The sequence below is a fragment of the Rhinatrema bivittatum genome, chromosome 2 (assembly GCF_901001135.1).
Source record: "Rhinatrema bivittatum chromosome 2, aRhiBiv1.1, whole genome shotgun sequence".
Lineage (NCBI taxonomy): Eukaryota > Metazoa > Chordata > Amphibia > Gymnophiona > Rhinatrematidae > Rhinatrema > Rhinatrema bivittatum.
The window spans coordinates 765817727-765835183 of NC_042616.1; the positions used below are offsets into that span (position 1 = coordinate 765817727).

At 46.9% G+C, this 17457-nt stretch overlaps 1 protein-coding gene across 4 annotated transcripts in view; it reads left to right on the plus strand.

The window, feature by feature from the left end:
- NSMCE2 (NSE2 (MMS21) homolog, SMC5-SMC6 complex SUMO ligase) overlaps positions 1–14561 on the plus strand; it is a 583410-nt gene extending 568849 nt beyond the window's left edge. For all 4 annotated transcript variants that reach the window (XM_029592015.1, XM_029592016.1, XM_029592017.1 and 1 more), the window contains exons 6-7: positions 3608–3714; positions 14203–14561. In XM_029592015.1, coding sequence (XP_029447875.1) covers positions 3608–3714; positions 14203–14320 — 225 coding nt within the window. In that variant the 3' untranslated portion in view covers positions 14321–14561. The remainder of the gene's footprint in view (positions 1–3607; positions 3715–14202) is intronic.
- Positions 14562–17457: the final 2896 nt, after the last annotated feature.

The window sequence follows — 17457 nt, forward strand, 5'->3', positions numbered from 1 at the left end:
CAAATACCCTCTCTCGCTCCCTCTCACTCACACACACATACATTCCATCTTTCAGGCATATACTTTCACATACACTCCCTCTCTCTCTATCTCACATTCCTTCTCTCCCTCACACAGAAACACACATTCACATGTTCTCATACACACTCCTCTTTCACCTCCAGAGGCATTCTCACACACACACAGACTCTCTCTCTCTCACAGGCTCCCTCATACGCATACAGGCTCCACTCCCACAGGCTCCTCACACATATATATGCTCCCAACCCTATAAGCACTCTCTCTCACGCACACAGAAACATGATCACACTCGCACACATGCTCTCAACCCCACAGATTCTCTCTCACACACACATACAGGCTCTTGCTCCCATAGTCTCTCCCTCTCATACGTGCACTCTGTCACACACTTGTGTATTCTTACTCCCACAAACTACCTTACAGATACACACATTCTCTCACACACAGAGGTCCCCACCCCACAGGCTCCCTTTCTCAAATACATACTCAGGTTTTCACTCTCACAGGCTCATACACTTGTACTTTCCTGTCGTGTAGCCAGATGGACTCAGAACAAGTGGGTATAATGTGCTCGTGCTAGCAGTTGGAGACAGATCTGACGTCAGCACGGGTACATATACCCCCACAGGAAGTGAAGCTCTTCAGTAATTTCCGTCTCCAAAGCAGTTTGGAGAGCCTGCACGCTCGCTGAGCGTGTTTCCAATCTACTTTCTATTTTCTACTTTCTACTTACTAAATTTCTACAGGAACATCGAGCCCCGCACTCCTGCGGTGATACCATTCGGTCCCTCCCCCAGTTGAGTTTCCCGAGGTGATTTCCGTGATCCCTCGGAGGTTTAGGCCTCGGTCCGGTGGCCGAATCGCGGCAGGGACCAAGCCCCCGAGCAGGAAGGGCTTGAGTCGGGCTAAGAGGCGCCTCGGTCCCGGCGTGGACTTGGGAGGCAGCGGGTGCATTCCTCAAGCGCGGCGGTGAAGGTATTTCCCCTCTCCCCCCGCAGCCGGAGACCGCCCGGGTTTCAGCCGGGAAGCGCCGAGGATCAGGTAAGGCGCACAACTTTTACTTTTGGTCTCCGAAGTTCGAGGATCGGCGGCGTTGGCTGTAGGTGGCATGCCGCGGAGGTCGCCATTTTATCGGCCCTGTTCAGGTATTCAGCGCCCATGTTAGGCGCCTGTATCGTATTAAGCGCTTCTTATTTGAGCGTATATTGCATATTGTTGAGCATATATTGTATTGAGCGTATATTGCTGACCGCATATTATTGAGCGCATATTGTATTTAGCATATATTGCTGTCCGCTTATTATTGAGCGCATATTGTATTGAGCGGGATCCACCTTCAGACCCCTTCGGGGCCTGTCTCTCCGTTCTCTCACTTTGAAGATGGTGTTCTTGCTGGCTGTGTGTTCAGCACGCCGCGTCTCAGAGCTACAAGCACTGTCTTGCCGTGATCCTTTTCTCAGAATCACTCCTGAGGCTATCCATCTTCGCACGGTTCCATCCTTCTTGCCTAAGGTAGTCTCACAATTTCACCTCAACCAGACCATATCTTTGCCAACCACGACAGGTCTGAAGAAATCTGAAGAAGGGCGTTTGTTACGCCATCTCGATATCAGCAGATTGCTGCCCAGATACCTGGAAATGACAGAAGCAGTACGAAAGACTGACCATCTGTTCGTCCTTCACAGCGGGAAGAAACAAGGTGAAGCGGCCTCTCGGCCCACCATTGCCCGCTGGATTAAAGAAGTTATCAGAGCGGCCTACGTAGAGGCCGGGAAGTCACCGCCTCTTCAAGTCAAGGCTCATTCTACCACAGCCCAAGCAGCGTCTTGGGCTGAATCTAGGATGCTGTCGCCTGCAGAAATATGTAAAGCGGCGAAATGGTCCTCCCTCCATACCTTCTCCAGGTTCTACCGTCTGGATGTCCAGGCCAGGGAGGACACAGCATTTGCGAGGGCAGTCTTACGCGGTCCTCAGGCAGCCTCCTGCCCAGTCCGGGAGTAAAGCTTTTGTACATCCCACTTGTTCTGAGTCCATCTGGACAGGAAATGGTGAGATTACTTACCTGATAATCTCGTTTTCCTTAGTGTAGACAGATGGACTCAGCATCCCGCCCAGCTGCCTGTATACATTGGTTTCACCGATTCAAGGTAAGCCTTATCACTTCTTACATGAGTGCGTCCACTCGACCAGGTGTCGACGCCTTCCGGTTGGGAATGCTGGCGGTCTCCAGCTACTATCAATCGGTATGGGGAATCCTGTTTTCACTATTTCATTGATCGTCAGTACACATATATCCATAACAGCTTTTGCAAGGAAGATTACTGAAGAGCTTCACTTCCTGTGGGGGTATATGTACCCGTGCTGACGTCAGATCCGTCTCCAACTGCTAGCACGAGCACATTATACCCACTTGTTCTGAGTCCATCTGTCTACACTAAGGAAAACGAGATTATCAGGTAAGTAATCTCACCAATGCTTTAACTCTCACAGGCTCCCTCAGACACATAAACACTCTCACATATACAGTAATCAAACAAGCTTTCATTCTGGGCTTCCCTTTTTTTCTGACCTCTTCTTTGGCCGCCATGGAACGAAATGCATAGTGGCTTTCCAGGTTTCTTTGGTTACTGCAGGATAGGGACCCTGGCAGCCTGTCAGGTCTATTCTTCAGTCACCATAGGATGGGGCAACGGCGGCTTGTCAGGCCTCTTCTTTCACCATTGCTGCAGGATGGGGATCCACGGGCAGCCTGTTGGGCCGCTTCTTTCACCAATGTTTCTTCCTCTTGTTTGCAACTACACTTCCCATGGACCCACTGTTACAATTTGGCAGATCTCTAGGGAGGTGTGGACCACAGGTTGGGAACCACTCATATATAATGCAGTAAGTGGTTTTTCTATATAATTTGCATTTCTAAACAGAACAGCAGTTGTGACTGATTTTACTATCTACAGTAACAATTCATCAGTCAAAACAAATACAAAATTTCATAGCTTGTTATGCAAGTTGCTGCAGAAACAGTATTTAAGTATCAGTCAATAAATCAGTATCAGTATTTAAGTTTCCAGTCAATAAAACTTATATACTATATTGAATTTTCCATACACAATAGATAACATTAACATATGCTGCACCGGAGAAGTGCAGTAGAACTATAAAATGACGGTACAGAAATTTTTTCAGAATATTTTACAAGTCTGCTTCAAAATATGAGGCTCTCAGGTTGTGATTTCTGATATATCCTGTCTTTGACACACATATGTGGAAAAAATCATTTAGAAAGAATGCAGCTGCTGACTTTCTTAAAATTTGGATGGAATAATAGATTCTTATTTTTTACTGAGTTTCACCTTTTATATATATAGTGCTTTTTATTGAGTATTTCAAAAAATTGCAGCAGTGCTGAACTATAATATAACATTTTTTAATTTCACATAGTAGATGAAGGCAGAAAGACCGGTCTGCACAATTATACATTTTTAGATATATTCTTCACTCTACCAGTATTGTATATAATGATTCGGATAGTAGCCTGCATGTCACCAAAGTCAGTTTTGTAATATACAGTCTTTTTGCTTAAATGCAGATGGAAATGAAGAGGCCAATGAAAAACAAAGTCTGTAGTCACGTATATGAGAAGGAGGCCATTATAAAAATGATCCAGAACAGGCATCAAAAGAATAAAAAAGCATGGTAAGGTTGCAAAAGATAATAGAAACTTAAACAACATGGTTTATAGTGTGCTAAAATTATATGCACTTTTTCTAGGACCCGTTTCTCGGTGCCCCCGGGGAGGGATCATCAAACCATGGACACTCTTGGGAGGAAAGATTTTCGTGCTATGCTCATTGCCCGTATAGCTGCCTACAAGCTCATCATGAGCCAATATATGTGGGACATTTTGAAGTAGGTGCAGGAGGTAGCTGAGCAGCTTCCTCCAAAGCAGCAAGATTCCCTCCAGTCACTAGTGATCAAGGGTCTGAATTGCTGAAAACACGGGGTCCGGTCACCCTAGAATGTTTTTGAGGTGGCATCAAGAATCTCTGCTATTGGGAAAGGAGCGCATAGACTTGCCTGGCTGCATGTCTTTCATTTCTTCCACAGGTGCAGGAACAACTTACTGATGTGCTGTGTACTAGAGAGAATATCTTCAAAGACTGTGTTAAAGACATGGTCGCACAGATAAGTGATCACTGTGCGCAACTCTAACAGCTCTCCACGGCTGCTCTAGATCCACTCTCCTCTTGTAGGAGGTATTCAAGATTGGAGCAGAGAAAGCACTTCTTCCATCCAAAGAGGCACTATCTTTTGCCCCCTTGGTCCGTGCTCAGCAGGCCCCTTCAGTAGAAGTCACCTAATCCCCAGACGGCATCCCAGCCAACAACTGGGTTGGGGATCTGATTAGACTGCAGAGACCTTAGCCAAGATCCCAGTACCTGTACTGAAGGACCTTCTGATTGGGAGCAGGCTATGGTTCTACATGAATCAGTGGCCCAGAATAATCTCAGATGAGTGGGCCCTTGGTATTGTCAGGAAAGGGTGCAAATTAAATCTATTGGGTGAAGTGGAAGGTGCAATTGAGGCTACTGCGTTAGGTAAATCCCCAGGGCCAGTGTTATGGTTATTGATGTTTGGGTGGATCATTGGACACTGTGGCAGCTGACCACGCCCACGGGGGGCAGTCCCATGAGGGACCACGGTGTCAGGCTGGACTCTGGACACACAAACACAGATTTGAATCTTTATTTAAACAGTTTTGGAAACCACCAGGGGTAGCAGTAGTGAGTAGTAGATGTTGAGTCCGGCTGGGTGAGTATCCCACAGGATGCTGGAACAGCGAATCCTCTGCTTGGCTGTGCTGTAGTGGAAAGAGACTGAGAGTTATGAGTACACAGTGAGAAACATACAGAGTCCCAGGTAGAATAGGAGAAGCTCTGAGACAGGGAGAGCAGGCCCTTGAGGAGCAAGTACCTGATCCCTTAGAGCAGAGAGACTTAGTGGTATTGTACTCATACAGCGATTCCACTAGACGAGAGGTCTGGCACTGGAACAGAGGGCAGGCCCTCGAGGAGCGAGTACCGGTTTCCTGATAGCACCTGAAAGAAGCAGAAGAGGCCCCCGAGGAGCGGGTACCCCAATAGCAAACCAATAGCAAACCTTCCTATTATAGCCAAAATCATGGAGAAAGTTGTTAACAAACAACTTTCAGAATTCCTGGACGATAACAACATACTCACCCCAAACCAATTTGGCTTTCGTAAGACCAGGAACACTGAATCACTATTAGCCTCACTATCAGACATCATTATCTTCAATCTGGAAAAAGGCCAACCTTGCCTCCTAGCACTTCTGGATCTCTCCTCAGCGTTTGACACCGTAAACCACCAGTGCCTCCTGCAACGCCTAAATGACATCGGCATCACAGGAGCAGCCCTCAACTGGTTCAAATCATTTTTGGAGAACAGATCATACAAGGTCAAGATAAATAACAAAGAATCTCACGCCATTGATTCCAAGAGGGGGGTACCGCAAGGATCATCGCTCTCTCCGACTCTTTTCAATATATATCTTCTCCCACTCTGTCACTTACTCACCAACCTCAAGCTAATACCCTTCCTATACGCGGATGACATTCAAATTCTCATCCCTATAGAAGAATCACTACACAAAGCAATGTCATACTGGAATACAAGCCTGTCAGTTATCAACCAACTACTCGCCAGCCTCAACCTGGTTTTAAACACAAACAAAACCGAACTCCTCTTTATAGCACCAGAAAACTATGTATCTCCCACACCTCCTATCTCTAGTCAACTTACGGATACTTCCTTGCACTCCACCTCTCAACAAGTAAAAGACCTGGGGGTCATTTTAGACAACGGATTCAGCCTCAACAAATTCGTTAATAACACAACAAAAGAATGTTTCTTTAAACTACAGACCTTAAAGAAACTAAAGCCACTCCTGCTATACAGAGACTTCCGCATGGTACTTCAAGCCATCATACTTCCCAAACTGGACTACTGTAACTCCCTCCTACTAGGCCTACCAGCATGCACCACCAAACCACTTCAGATGGCCCTAAATGCCTCTGCAAGAATCCTCTCAAACGCCAAAAAAAGAGACCACATCACTCCAATCCTTCATCACCTCCACTGGCTTCCGATTAAATACAGGATCCAATTCAAGTCCATAATGATGATACACAAGGCACTACACAACATAGCTCCTCTCAACTTAACGTTTCAAATTCAGCTACACACCTCCATGAAACCGACGCGAAGTGCGTATCAGAACAGACTAATCACCCAACCGGCTAAATCCTCCCTGAGGAAACGCGCGCTTTCCACAGCGGGCCCTTCACTATGGAACTCGCTACCTCCAGACCTCCGCCTTGAACCTGACCACGCTACATTCAAAAAGAAACTTAAGACTTGGTTGTTTAAACAAGCATTCCCAGAAAGCTAAAAGCAGGAAGAAAGTCATGTTTCAGACTATTCGCTCTCTCCCCATCCCACAGCATATAACTTCACAAAGAGACCAGTTGAAAAAATTGAGTCATTTATTTATCTTATACCTTTATAATCATATATATATTATATTCTATCATGTTAGAACCTTATAACCACGCTATTTATTTATTAGGTATTATTTATAACTGTCAGCAATATATACTAATTCGTTAATTTAATTAATATGTTCAATGTTTATGTTCAATGTCCAATGTTCAATGTTAATTAATATGTTCAATGTTCAATGTAAACCGCTAAATGAAGCGATAGTTCTTGTTTCTTGTAAACCGGGGTGATATGTATTTTATACAGGAACCTCCGGTATATAAACCCTATAAATAAATAAATAAAATTAGCAATAAGAGTTCCAGATAACGCTGGAGTGGCAGAGTAGCTTCGGTACAGAGAGCGAATCCCATCCATAGTGTTCCGATTGCTAACTCTATTAGCTAGCAAATGTTGTAGGCTTAAATATCCGGGCAGCGTGACGTCATCTCAGGGGGACGCCCCTGAGGATCGCGCCAACGAGGAAATAAAGATGTGGGCAGTGCGCGCGCCCTATGGTACCTTAGAGGAACATGGCGGGAAGCAGCACCAAAGCCAGTCTGGGGATGCCAGAGAGGTCGGCAGCCACAGCAGCCAGTAGTCCAAGGTGAACGGGAGGAGCCACAAGAAGAGTGAGGTAGGCAGGGTGAAGCCGTCAAAGACCTACGGTCGCAGCAGCCAGATGACCTTACTAATGAGTTGTTCAACGTGATCATATCTGTAGACCCATTCAACAGGTTTTTGATTCGCTGTCCATAGAGGACTGCCCAGCGTGGCAAGCCAATCGGCCCACTATAGTTGTCTTGCCGAAACCAGGCCGCAACCCTGAACTCCCTGGCTCCTACAGGCCTATTTCGCTCATTAATTGTGACCTCAAATTGATGGCCAAGATTATGGCTGACCGCCTGGCCTCCTTTCTGTACAAAGTTATCTCTGCACCGCAGGTGGGATTTGTCCGAGGGAGACAGGTGGTTACAAATATCAGAAGGGTCCTTGCCTCGTTAGCCCACTCTATGTCCCTCAAGTTAAATTCGCTTCTTGTAAGCTTCGATGCCGAAAAGGCCTTTGATAGAGTTAATTGGACCTTTTTGTTTGAGACTCTTCGACGCTATGGCTTTCAGGGTCCATTTCTTTTTTTTCTAGCCGCCATTTATAATGCTCCACAAGCCAGTATCTGGGTTAATGGAGACTTCTCCCCAGATTTCCCTCTATATAGGGGGACGGGGCAGGGCTGCCCGTTGTCCCTGCTCTTATTTGTTCTCACATTAGACCCATTATTGAGGACATTAGAGGACACGGAGGCAGTGGAGGGAATACCGATGGGTGCTCTGACATTTAAATCAGCAGCCTTTGCTGATGATCTCCTGCTTCATCTGGCAAACCCATCCCGGTCTCTACCGATTGCCCTCCAGCTTATTAATACATATGGCCGTCATCAGGATTAAAGTTAAATCTAGACAAATCTGAAGCTTTACCAATAGGGTCCAAAGTACGTATGCCTTGGGTTGGGGACTTTCCTTTAAAGTGGGCTCAGAAAAAAATAAAGTACTAAGGGATATGGCTACCCAATGTTATCGATGAGCTATATGATGTAAATATACCTGTTTTGCAAGCTAAAACTGACGCATCACTGCTCTCCTGGAGACACCTACCGCTCTCCCTATTGGACGCATTTACTTGCTGAAAATGACTGTGCTTCCTCATTGGTTATATGTTTTGGGAGTCCTTCCGATATTGCTAAAAAGGGCCACTCTGCTTCACTATCAAAAGTCTGTGACAAAATTCTTGGTGGGGGGGGGGTAAGAAACAGAGGCTGGCCCTGCAACACCTTATACGACCTCCCAAGGTGGGGGGCTTTGGCCTCCTGGACCTAAAAGTTTACAATCATGCCATCAACCTATCGGCGACTGGCTCATGGACTCTGCCTTCTTCTCTGACACAAGACTTGAGGCTCAATTTTTGACCCCCATATCTGCCAGCTATGCCTTACATGTGTCGAGCGCAACATTGACATCTGATATCAGCTCTGGAATAATATTGCAACCCCTACGAGGGACTTGGAGGTGGCTTCTGCAAAAGAGCTCGTTGCCGACAGAGGTATCGCCTTTTTGCCACTAAGGGGTAATGCGGCGTTTCCAGCCGGCATGGGAGTATCCCGCTTTCAGTCATAGGAACGAAAAAACTTAAAATGTATAGATCAATTGTTTCAAGCAGACGGCTCAATTCTGGATTTCTCTACCCTATGTCAAACATTTGGGATCCCCTCTACTGACTATCTGCAACATCGTCAAGTTCGCTACTATATTTGCGCCCAGGGGGACCTGGACATAGCCAATCCCAAATGGACTTTTTTGCGAGACTGGTTCGATCTAGACCACCCCAAGAAACACTCTATTTCATTTTATTATAAATGCTTGGAGTCTCACCATAAGATTTGGACAACCGATGCGATACAACTCAAATGGCAACAGGAACTCTCACAGGCTATTCCTTCAGATATGTTCAAGAAGACTGTACTATCCACTCCACGAGTGACCATTAACATCTTATTACGTGAGACACACTATAAAATTCTGTACTGGATGTACATTTCTCAACACCAAGCATTCCGGGCGGGGTTCACGGACACCAAGAACTGTGTCAAATGCCAATCTCAAGGAGCCCACTTGGGCCACGCTTTATGGAGTTGCCCCACTCTACAAGTGTTTTGGAAGCAGGTATTTCGCTATACCAGAGATGTTCTAACCAGCGCGATTCCATATTCACCTCTTGTGGCTCTTTTTGGCATCTTCCCCTCCACGTATCAGGGGAACGCCACACAAATGATATGGATATCAAAACTTTTCCTGCTGACTTGTAAAGCTATTCTAGCAGAATGGAGAAATTCATCAGGTCCCTCCATGACGGCTTGGCAAACCTCCATCCTTCATCTGCTTACCATGGAAACTCTAACAGACACAATTATTATCATACATTAGTCTGATGTTATTTCTTCAAAAATGAATAAAAATGATTTGACATAAATCTATTGGGTGTCCCACCAAATCGCTCTCTGAACCCATCTTGGGGCTACACAGCACATCGAAAAATGCTGCTCACAGAATTCTCCTCCCTCTTAATGGCGAGAGTGGTCAAGCCCATTCTACCAAGGCACAGAGAGTGGGGATTTTACTCCAAGTACTTCCTGATTCCAAAGAAAACAGGGGGACACCGTCCCATCCTAGACGTAAGTTCATCAAAAGAGAAAAGTTCAAGATGGTTTCCCTGGCACCTTTATCCCATTTCTACAAAAAGTGTACTGTCTTTGCTCACTCGATCTAAAGGATGTCTAAACTCACATCAAAATATTCCCCGGTCACCTGAAGTATCTCATTTTTGTAGTGGGAAATCAGCACTTCCAGTACCGTGTTCTTTCATTTTGGCTTGCATCCACTCCACATGTCTTCATGAAATGCTTAGCCGTGGTAGTGGTTCATTTACGCAGGTTGGGAGTGTATGTGTTTCCCTATCTGAATGATTGGCTAGTCAAGAGCACTTGTTGGGCAGGAGCCCAGGAGTCCATGTACATGACCATCTGGGTGCTGGAGTTTCTAGGGTTCATCATCAACTATCCCAAGTCTCACCTCAGCCCATCACCTCAATTGGAGCTCTGGTAGACACGACTCAGGCCAGAACCTTCCTCCCGCAGCAATGGGCCACCACCCTAATGGCTATAGCAGAAGAGATTCATGAGTGTCAGCAGACATCAACTTAGTACATGTTATGTTACTCCCATGGCACATCTGTACAAGGGAAGAGCCTAATGGACCTTGAGGTTGCAGTAGCTACAAGTCACTCAGGAACTTCAAGACAGCATCCAGATTGCTCCGTCACTCCAAGGTTCTCTGTTCTGGTGGCAGGATAATTCCAATCTGGTTTGAAGTGTTCCCTTCCAAAATCCTGTGATTCAAATTGTCCTAAACATGGTTACATCAAACCTGGGTTGGGGGGGCTCATGCAGATGGGCTTTGCACCCAGAGCTCTTGGCCAACCTAGGAACAACAGTTCCAGATAAATTTCCTGGCGCTCCGAGCAATTTACTATAGTCTATGAGCTTTCAGAATTCAACTGCCCAACAAAGTCGGCCTAGTCCAGACAGTCAGTCAAGTGAAAAGGTATTACATCAACAAGCAGGGAGGTACGGGCTCGTGCCTCCTTTGTCACAAGGTGGTCCAGTTGGGGGCCTGGGCCATCTCTTAGGGGATGGTGCTCAGGACCACCTATCTGGCCGGTGTGGAGAATGGGTTGGCGGACAGACTGAGTCAGTCCTTAACACCCCACAAATAGTCCCTGAATCAAAGAGTTGCGAATCGGATCTTCTGCCTCTAGGGTACCCTGGAGGTGGATCTGTTCACTGCTCCTTGAAACAGAAAGGTCCTACTCTTCTACTTCATGCAGAGGGTACACAGCAAGATAACCTCAGTTGCTTTCACCCTAAATTGAGGCCAGGGACATCTGTACATATATCCTCCAGTTCCACTGGTAGCGAAGACTTTGAAGGTTAGGGAGGACAGGAGGACCATTATCCTTGTAGTCCCTCATTTGCCGAGACAGATCTGGTTTCCACTCTTACAGGAAATGTCCATTCCGGAACCAATCAGACTGGAGGTTTCCCTAAATCTCATCATGCAGGTTCAAAGCAGGTTGCGCCATCCCAAACCTCCGGTCCATCTCACTCATCACTTGATGTTGAGAGGCTGATTCTGCAACCCCCCAGAAAGCCTTCCACTAGAAAGTCCTATGGACTGAGGTGGAGGAGGTTTGCTGTGTGGTATGAGCACAAGGCCCTAGATTTCTTCTGCTCCACACACAAATTGCTTGACTAGCTTGTACATCTTTCTGAAGCGGGTGTTAAGAACAACTCTGTCAGGGTTCATCTTAATGCAATTGGTGCATATCATAGTTCTGGGGAAATTTTGCGCTACTGCAGAGTGCAGAATTTGTGCAGAATTCTCCCTTCCTGCAGATTTCCTCCCTCACCTCACAGAATCCACTGCAGCCAAATGCTTCTCCCTTCTGAATGCTCTGCCAGAAGAGGAAGCAAAACCAGAAGCATCGCGACATGAGAGAGGTTCGCCGCACACGGAGAGCAGAAACATCGTGGCATGCGCGCACGCACGGAGAGTGGAGAAAAGATTTCCGCATGGAGAGCAGAGCAGAGGCAGCGTGGGACGGGCGAGGTTAGCAAGCTGCACTGTGAAAAGACCACCCCCACCCCAGCCGGCCTATCCCCGCTCGGATTTGGCCCTTTAAAAGTAACGGAGCGTCCTGGTGCCTCCCTCTTCCCTGCGATCCGTCTCCCCTCAGCTCTGCAGGGGCTCGCGCGGTCGGCGCTGCCCAACCAGGGCAAGAGCCCGCTCACCCCCAGCAGTGAGCCAGCAGCAGCAGATTTAAGGCAGAGAAAAAACAGTGAAAGAGGGCTCCGAAACCAATAAATTAAAGAAAGCTGAAAAAAAGAGAGACAAACGCTGCAACCACATGGTGAGTTGAAAAGCTCCCACCCCCACCCCAGCCGGCCTATCCCCGCTCGGATTTGGCCCTTTAAAAGTAACGGAGCGTCCTGGGGCGTCATGCACCGGGCGTCGTGCGCCCGAAGGAGCGCGACCTAAGGGGCTTACTCCTTAGTGCGCTCCTTTGTGAGCCTCTTTGGGTGTCTCTTCTATGGACCCTGACGTACGGGAGACCACTTAACTTGTGCTCTCTTCAAGGACCCCATTGCCACCTAACTCCCACCAAACAGGCTGGCCACAGTCCTCCGCTGAACTGTCCAGGACCAATGAAGATCACTTTACTCTTCATACAGACTATAACTACTATCTTCACAACTCAGATCTTATCCACCTAGTCCCTCGGACCCGGTCGGATCCAACAACAACCGGCGCACCACAGCAGGGTAAGGGCCCACCCCTCCCCCCTGAGCCGGCACTCGAACGCCCGCAAGGCCCACCTGCTAGCTTGCATCTATTGTACTGTACCATCAGTGCTTAGCCCTGTATCCCGCACGGATTTTCATACTTGTACTGTATCCACCTGCATACTGATAATTCTCCACCTGCATTCTGTATTATATTCTGTATCATATTATATTATATTATATTCTGTATGATATTCTGTATTATACCTGCACTCCACCTGTATTCTGTATTATACCTGCACTCTGCACATGTATTGCATCCACCTGCATCTATTGTACTGTATCCACCTGCATATATTGTATTTTATCCGCCTGCATCCACCTGCTTTCTGCACATGTATTGTATCCACCTGATAACTTTCCACTACAGCATACTACTCATGTGTGAGAACTGCTATCCTGCTTGTCCTTGGAGAAAGCAGAGTTGCTTACCTAAAACACTTGTTCTCCAAGGACTCCAGGGTGTCATTCCTCATGAGTCTCACTCACCTCCTCATAGAGTTAGATCTCCACTTCATGTATTAATCATTAGCTAAATTATTAAACTGAAGGAACCCTGCATGGGCACATGGTATATATGACATGCTCAGTGAGGCTCAGTCAAAGTTCTAGAAACTTTGACATACGTTTTCCGTGCCGTTCTCCATCGGATGATGATACCATGTATGAGAACTGACATCCTGTTTGTCCTCAGAGATCATCTATTACAGGAAAGCAATTCTGCTTTACCTGAGGTCTTTGCACCAACTTTCAAAGCAAAAATATGCCTGTACTTTTACTTTGAAAATTATTCCAGGAAAAAGTACCTGCAGAGATTTGCATCCCACTTTGACTGCGGATACTTTTTCAAACCAAGATTACATGCATGGTTTTGAAAATTCTGTGTGCATAGTTTTCGCCCCCAACCTAAACCCATCCCAGAAGTGCTTATGCTGCAATGCAGGTAAAAATACACCACTAATGTTATATTAATGCTATACTTGTATACCGCTTCCTTAATCACAAGTTTAACTTGAAGCATTTCACAGCAATACAATAATCAAATTATACAATACAAAATACAAAAATAAATGAAATTATAAAGTACATCCCTAACTCATAAATATCAGTAAATAACAATTCATATGTAGCATCATAATAATACAGCACAATTATTAATTTATTAGGCAACCTGACTCATGCTGGTTCTATCTTATCTTTGATTTTTAAAGTCAGTGAATCAAATATGATGAGGAATGTTAAAGCTTAGCCACATTGCTATATCCCTGAAGGGCACAATCATAAAACACAGCTGCAGCCACATCTAGTGGGATGGGCTGATGGCCTAGTTTCTGGCACCTAAACTGCATAAGAACTTCTGAAAAAGAGAGGGGAACGGAGTAAGATTGCATTAGCCTGGTGTAGCTGGATCATTTAGGGCTCAAGGAGATCAAGAGACATGTCAAAGATCACAAGGAAAGCAAGAGCCAGTATATGAACTCTAGGAGTTCTGCTGGTACCTCTTTCCAAGCTGTGTCCACTTACTCAAAAATCCACCTTAGCTACTGTGATAAAATAAGTGTAGACAACAGCTCACTTAAGAAAAAAATGCAAGTGTGCAAAAAAAACCATAACCTACGGACTTCATTTCTAGAACTGCAGCTACCTAACTTCTGTTTATTTTATTTACAGCTGCCCTAAAGTTGGCTGCAGTCATTCAGACATGAAAATCACAGATCTTGTGCCTGATGCATTCCTTAAAAGAGCTATTGAAAATCGAAACAAACAGAATGGCCTGCAGTCTACATAGGAGTCAGCTGGCCTTTCTTCTGACACAATGACATAAACTGATGACTGTTGGGTTGTATAACAGATGACTGCAGAAATTGGGAAGTGGTTTATTTGCAAGCAAAGTTGATGGTTTCAGCTGTAATTTAAAGTCTCTGTAAAACTGCTTTGTAGAAGGAATTTCATGGGAAATTTCCTTTTTATTTTGTTTAAAAAAAAAGTTTATTATCTTTTGCTTATAAATAAAAATTTAGGTGATTACATTTGTCCTTTCTTTTTTGGCAGTATGCTTAGGAGGTAATTTTCAAAGGAGTTAACGCACGTAAAAGTAGCATAATTCATAGCAATTTTCAACAGCCTGTTTATACGCATAAAGTACATTTCTCACAGGACAAGCAGGATGGTAGTCCTCACAAATGGGTGACATCGAGGATGGAGCCCTGTACGGAAAACTTTTCTGTCAAAGTTTCAACAAGCTTTGACTGACACTGGCACACTGGGTGCACTGAGCATGCCCAGCCTGCAATTATCCCTGTGAGCCACAGGTGTCTCCCTCAGTCTTCTTTTTTCCGCTCTGCAGTCAGCATAGCGGTTGGAGCTCTGTGAGGATTTTTTAACTAATTACCTCATGGAAACACTTAACTTTTCACTTCAAAAAACACTTTTCCCTGCACAGGTCTCCCTCCGCGTACGTTTTTACGACGCTCGGTGAGTACTAATTCTTATTTTTCGGTCGGTTTCTGTCACTATCTTAAGGCTGTTAACTGACTGAAGCCTTCCCTTCCCCCATTTTTCAGTTAGCTTTAAACAGCTTGCGAGTATCTCTGTGACATTCTGCTTGCTTATGCTAGTGGGGTAGGGATTTTTTCCTTAACTTTAGGACCTCTGTAGCTTCAAGTCCTTCGTTCCCTGGTACCCTCACGCAGTCGATACCCTATCGCTACACCGGGACCCTCCTAAACCGCCCTGGGCTTTTATATGTCATCAGCGCCCCTCCCCCCACGGTGCCCTGATGCCTTTATCCATGTTTTTTGCTTTTCAGTGCTACCAGGCTTTTTCCTCCTACGCACTGTTTTTTTCCTTGGGCTTCCTCGGTGCCGTCCCTACCCGGATGCATGCCATTGACGCACACGCTGTTAGTCACTGCCATGCATATTCGGGTTGCCGCCACCGCTGCCCGAGACACTTTTTAACGATCCCAGGGTCACTTCATCGATGCCACCCCCCCTTTTGGGGATGCCATCGATGCCCTATCCTCCCCACCGATGTCCAGCCCTTTTCCATCGGTGGGCATCGGTGCCACATCGATTCGTCGGTGGGCATCGATGCTGGATGGTCCCCATCGGTGGACATCGGTGCCGGATGGTCCCCATCGATGGACATCGGTGCCGGATGGCTTGTCCGTCGATGGCATTGGTGCCGGATGGCCGTCCGTCGATGGCATCGGTGCCAGGTCCTTTTGCATCGATGGACACCGATGCCCAGGTGTTTCATCCATGGGCATCTATGTTAGAATGCATCCATCGAGGGCAGTCGATGCCAGGCTGCTCCCATTGGTGAAATTCGATGCCCAGGTGGGTCCCATCGGTGGGTATCCATGCCGGCTCGATTCCGTGGATGGGCGTTGATGCCAATGCCAGCCTTATGGCTGGCATCGATGCCCATGCCGATTCCAGGACTGGCGTTGATGCCGGGATGGAATTCATCGACTGGGAGATCCATGCCATCGATTCCATACGTGTCCATATCGATGCCACCGACACACGTGTCTGGGGCACCGATGCCATGTACACTTGGAAATCTGAGTCTGTCCAAATCGATACCGTCAACGTCTGTGGCCCTATAGTTGATGCCCGTGGCCATGCCACAAACGGCATAAATGCCCGCCTCCATGCATCGATGCCCTCGACACCTCCGTTTTCCTTCGGTGTCCTTGACGCCCTATTGATTCGACTTCGACTCAGTCGATGCCAGTATCTTTTTCAATAACGGCAATGTTTTTCGATTATTCGATTCCACATCGTTTCAAAGATACCTATGCCACTGCTGTCAGTGCCCGTCACTGTCATCATTCTCCTGGCCAGTCATCGACGATTTTTCATACCCATTTTGATGATATCCTCGAAGCCCCTTAGGTTGCCTTCAATATCGTCAATACCGACATAGCACCGCCACATAATACCCTCGCCTCCTCACATTGCTCCACGCTTTGGGTTCTTTTTTAAGCCCCGTATTAGCTTAAGACACTCCATTGTGTCAGGAGCAGAGCAGGCGTGCTGACAGTTCGTCATCGATCGCCTTCCAGGACGACGAGGGCTTCCATCTCGGCGCTGGGGAAAGACTGGGCCGAGCACCGTGGCACCCATCATCGCCGACATCGTGATCGTCCGCCGCTGACGCCATCCAGCACATCGGTGCCATCCTTCTCCAGGCTGGACAACTCTCGGGCAGAGCGACATCACCACTGCCATCAGCACTGTTCCTACAGTTTTGGCAGTCCTTGGTGATCCAGAACTTCCGGATCCAGGTCCGACAGCTTCTGCATTGGCGTCACGACACATCGAGCCGCTGTGACGAGGGAAGGGAACATGAGTTCCGTTAGGGCTCCTCTGTTCCTGGCGTGCCCCACCGTCAAGTGGTGTGGGACTATGGCCATCTGTTACACTTAGCAGTCTAAACGCCACTCACGCCTGGCCTGTCTCCTCTGTACCTGTGCCACCATACCGGGTTTCAGAGCGAGATGGACGTTTACGTCCCCGGCCTTACCCTCGAGGACTCCGGAGACCGTCGGAGTCAACAATCTTCACCGGCTCGTCTTGCGGCGATCCACGTCGGATGGTAAGTACCCGCTTCGGCGGCATTCCCATAGAGTTGTGTTCTCCCATTCGGACCGTGGTTCGAAAAGTTCTGGGTCATGTGCCTTTTAGAACTGTATTAGTGTCACATATCGCTATGTTAGCTATGTTAGCCACAATATCAGGAGAACCCCTCTATCTTCTTGGGATTGCAGCAGGGCTTCTTCTCTTGTCAGTAACAAGTCCCTGTGCCGACCAATGCTCTGACTCTTGGTTCCCTCCCAACCAAGGTCCAGCTGCATTGGCTGATCTGCTAAACATGAGATTCAGCAACCATTGCCCCATGTACAAGTCCACCTTGAGG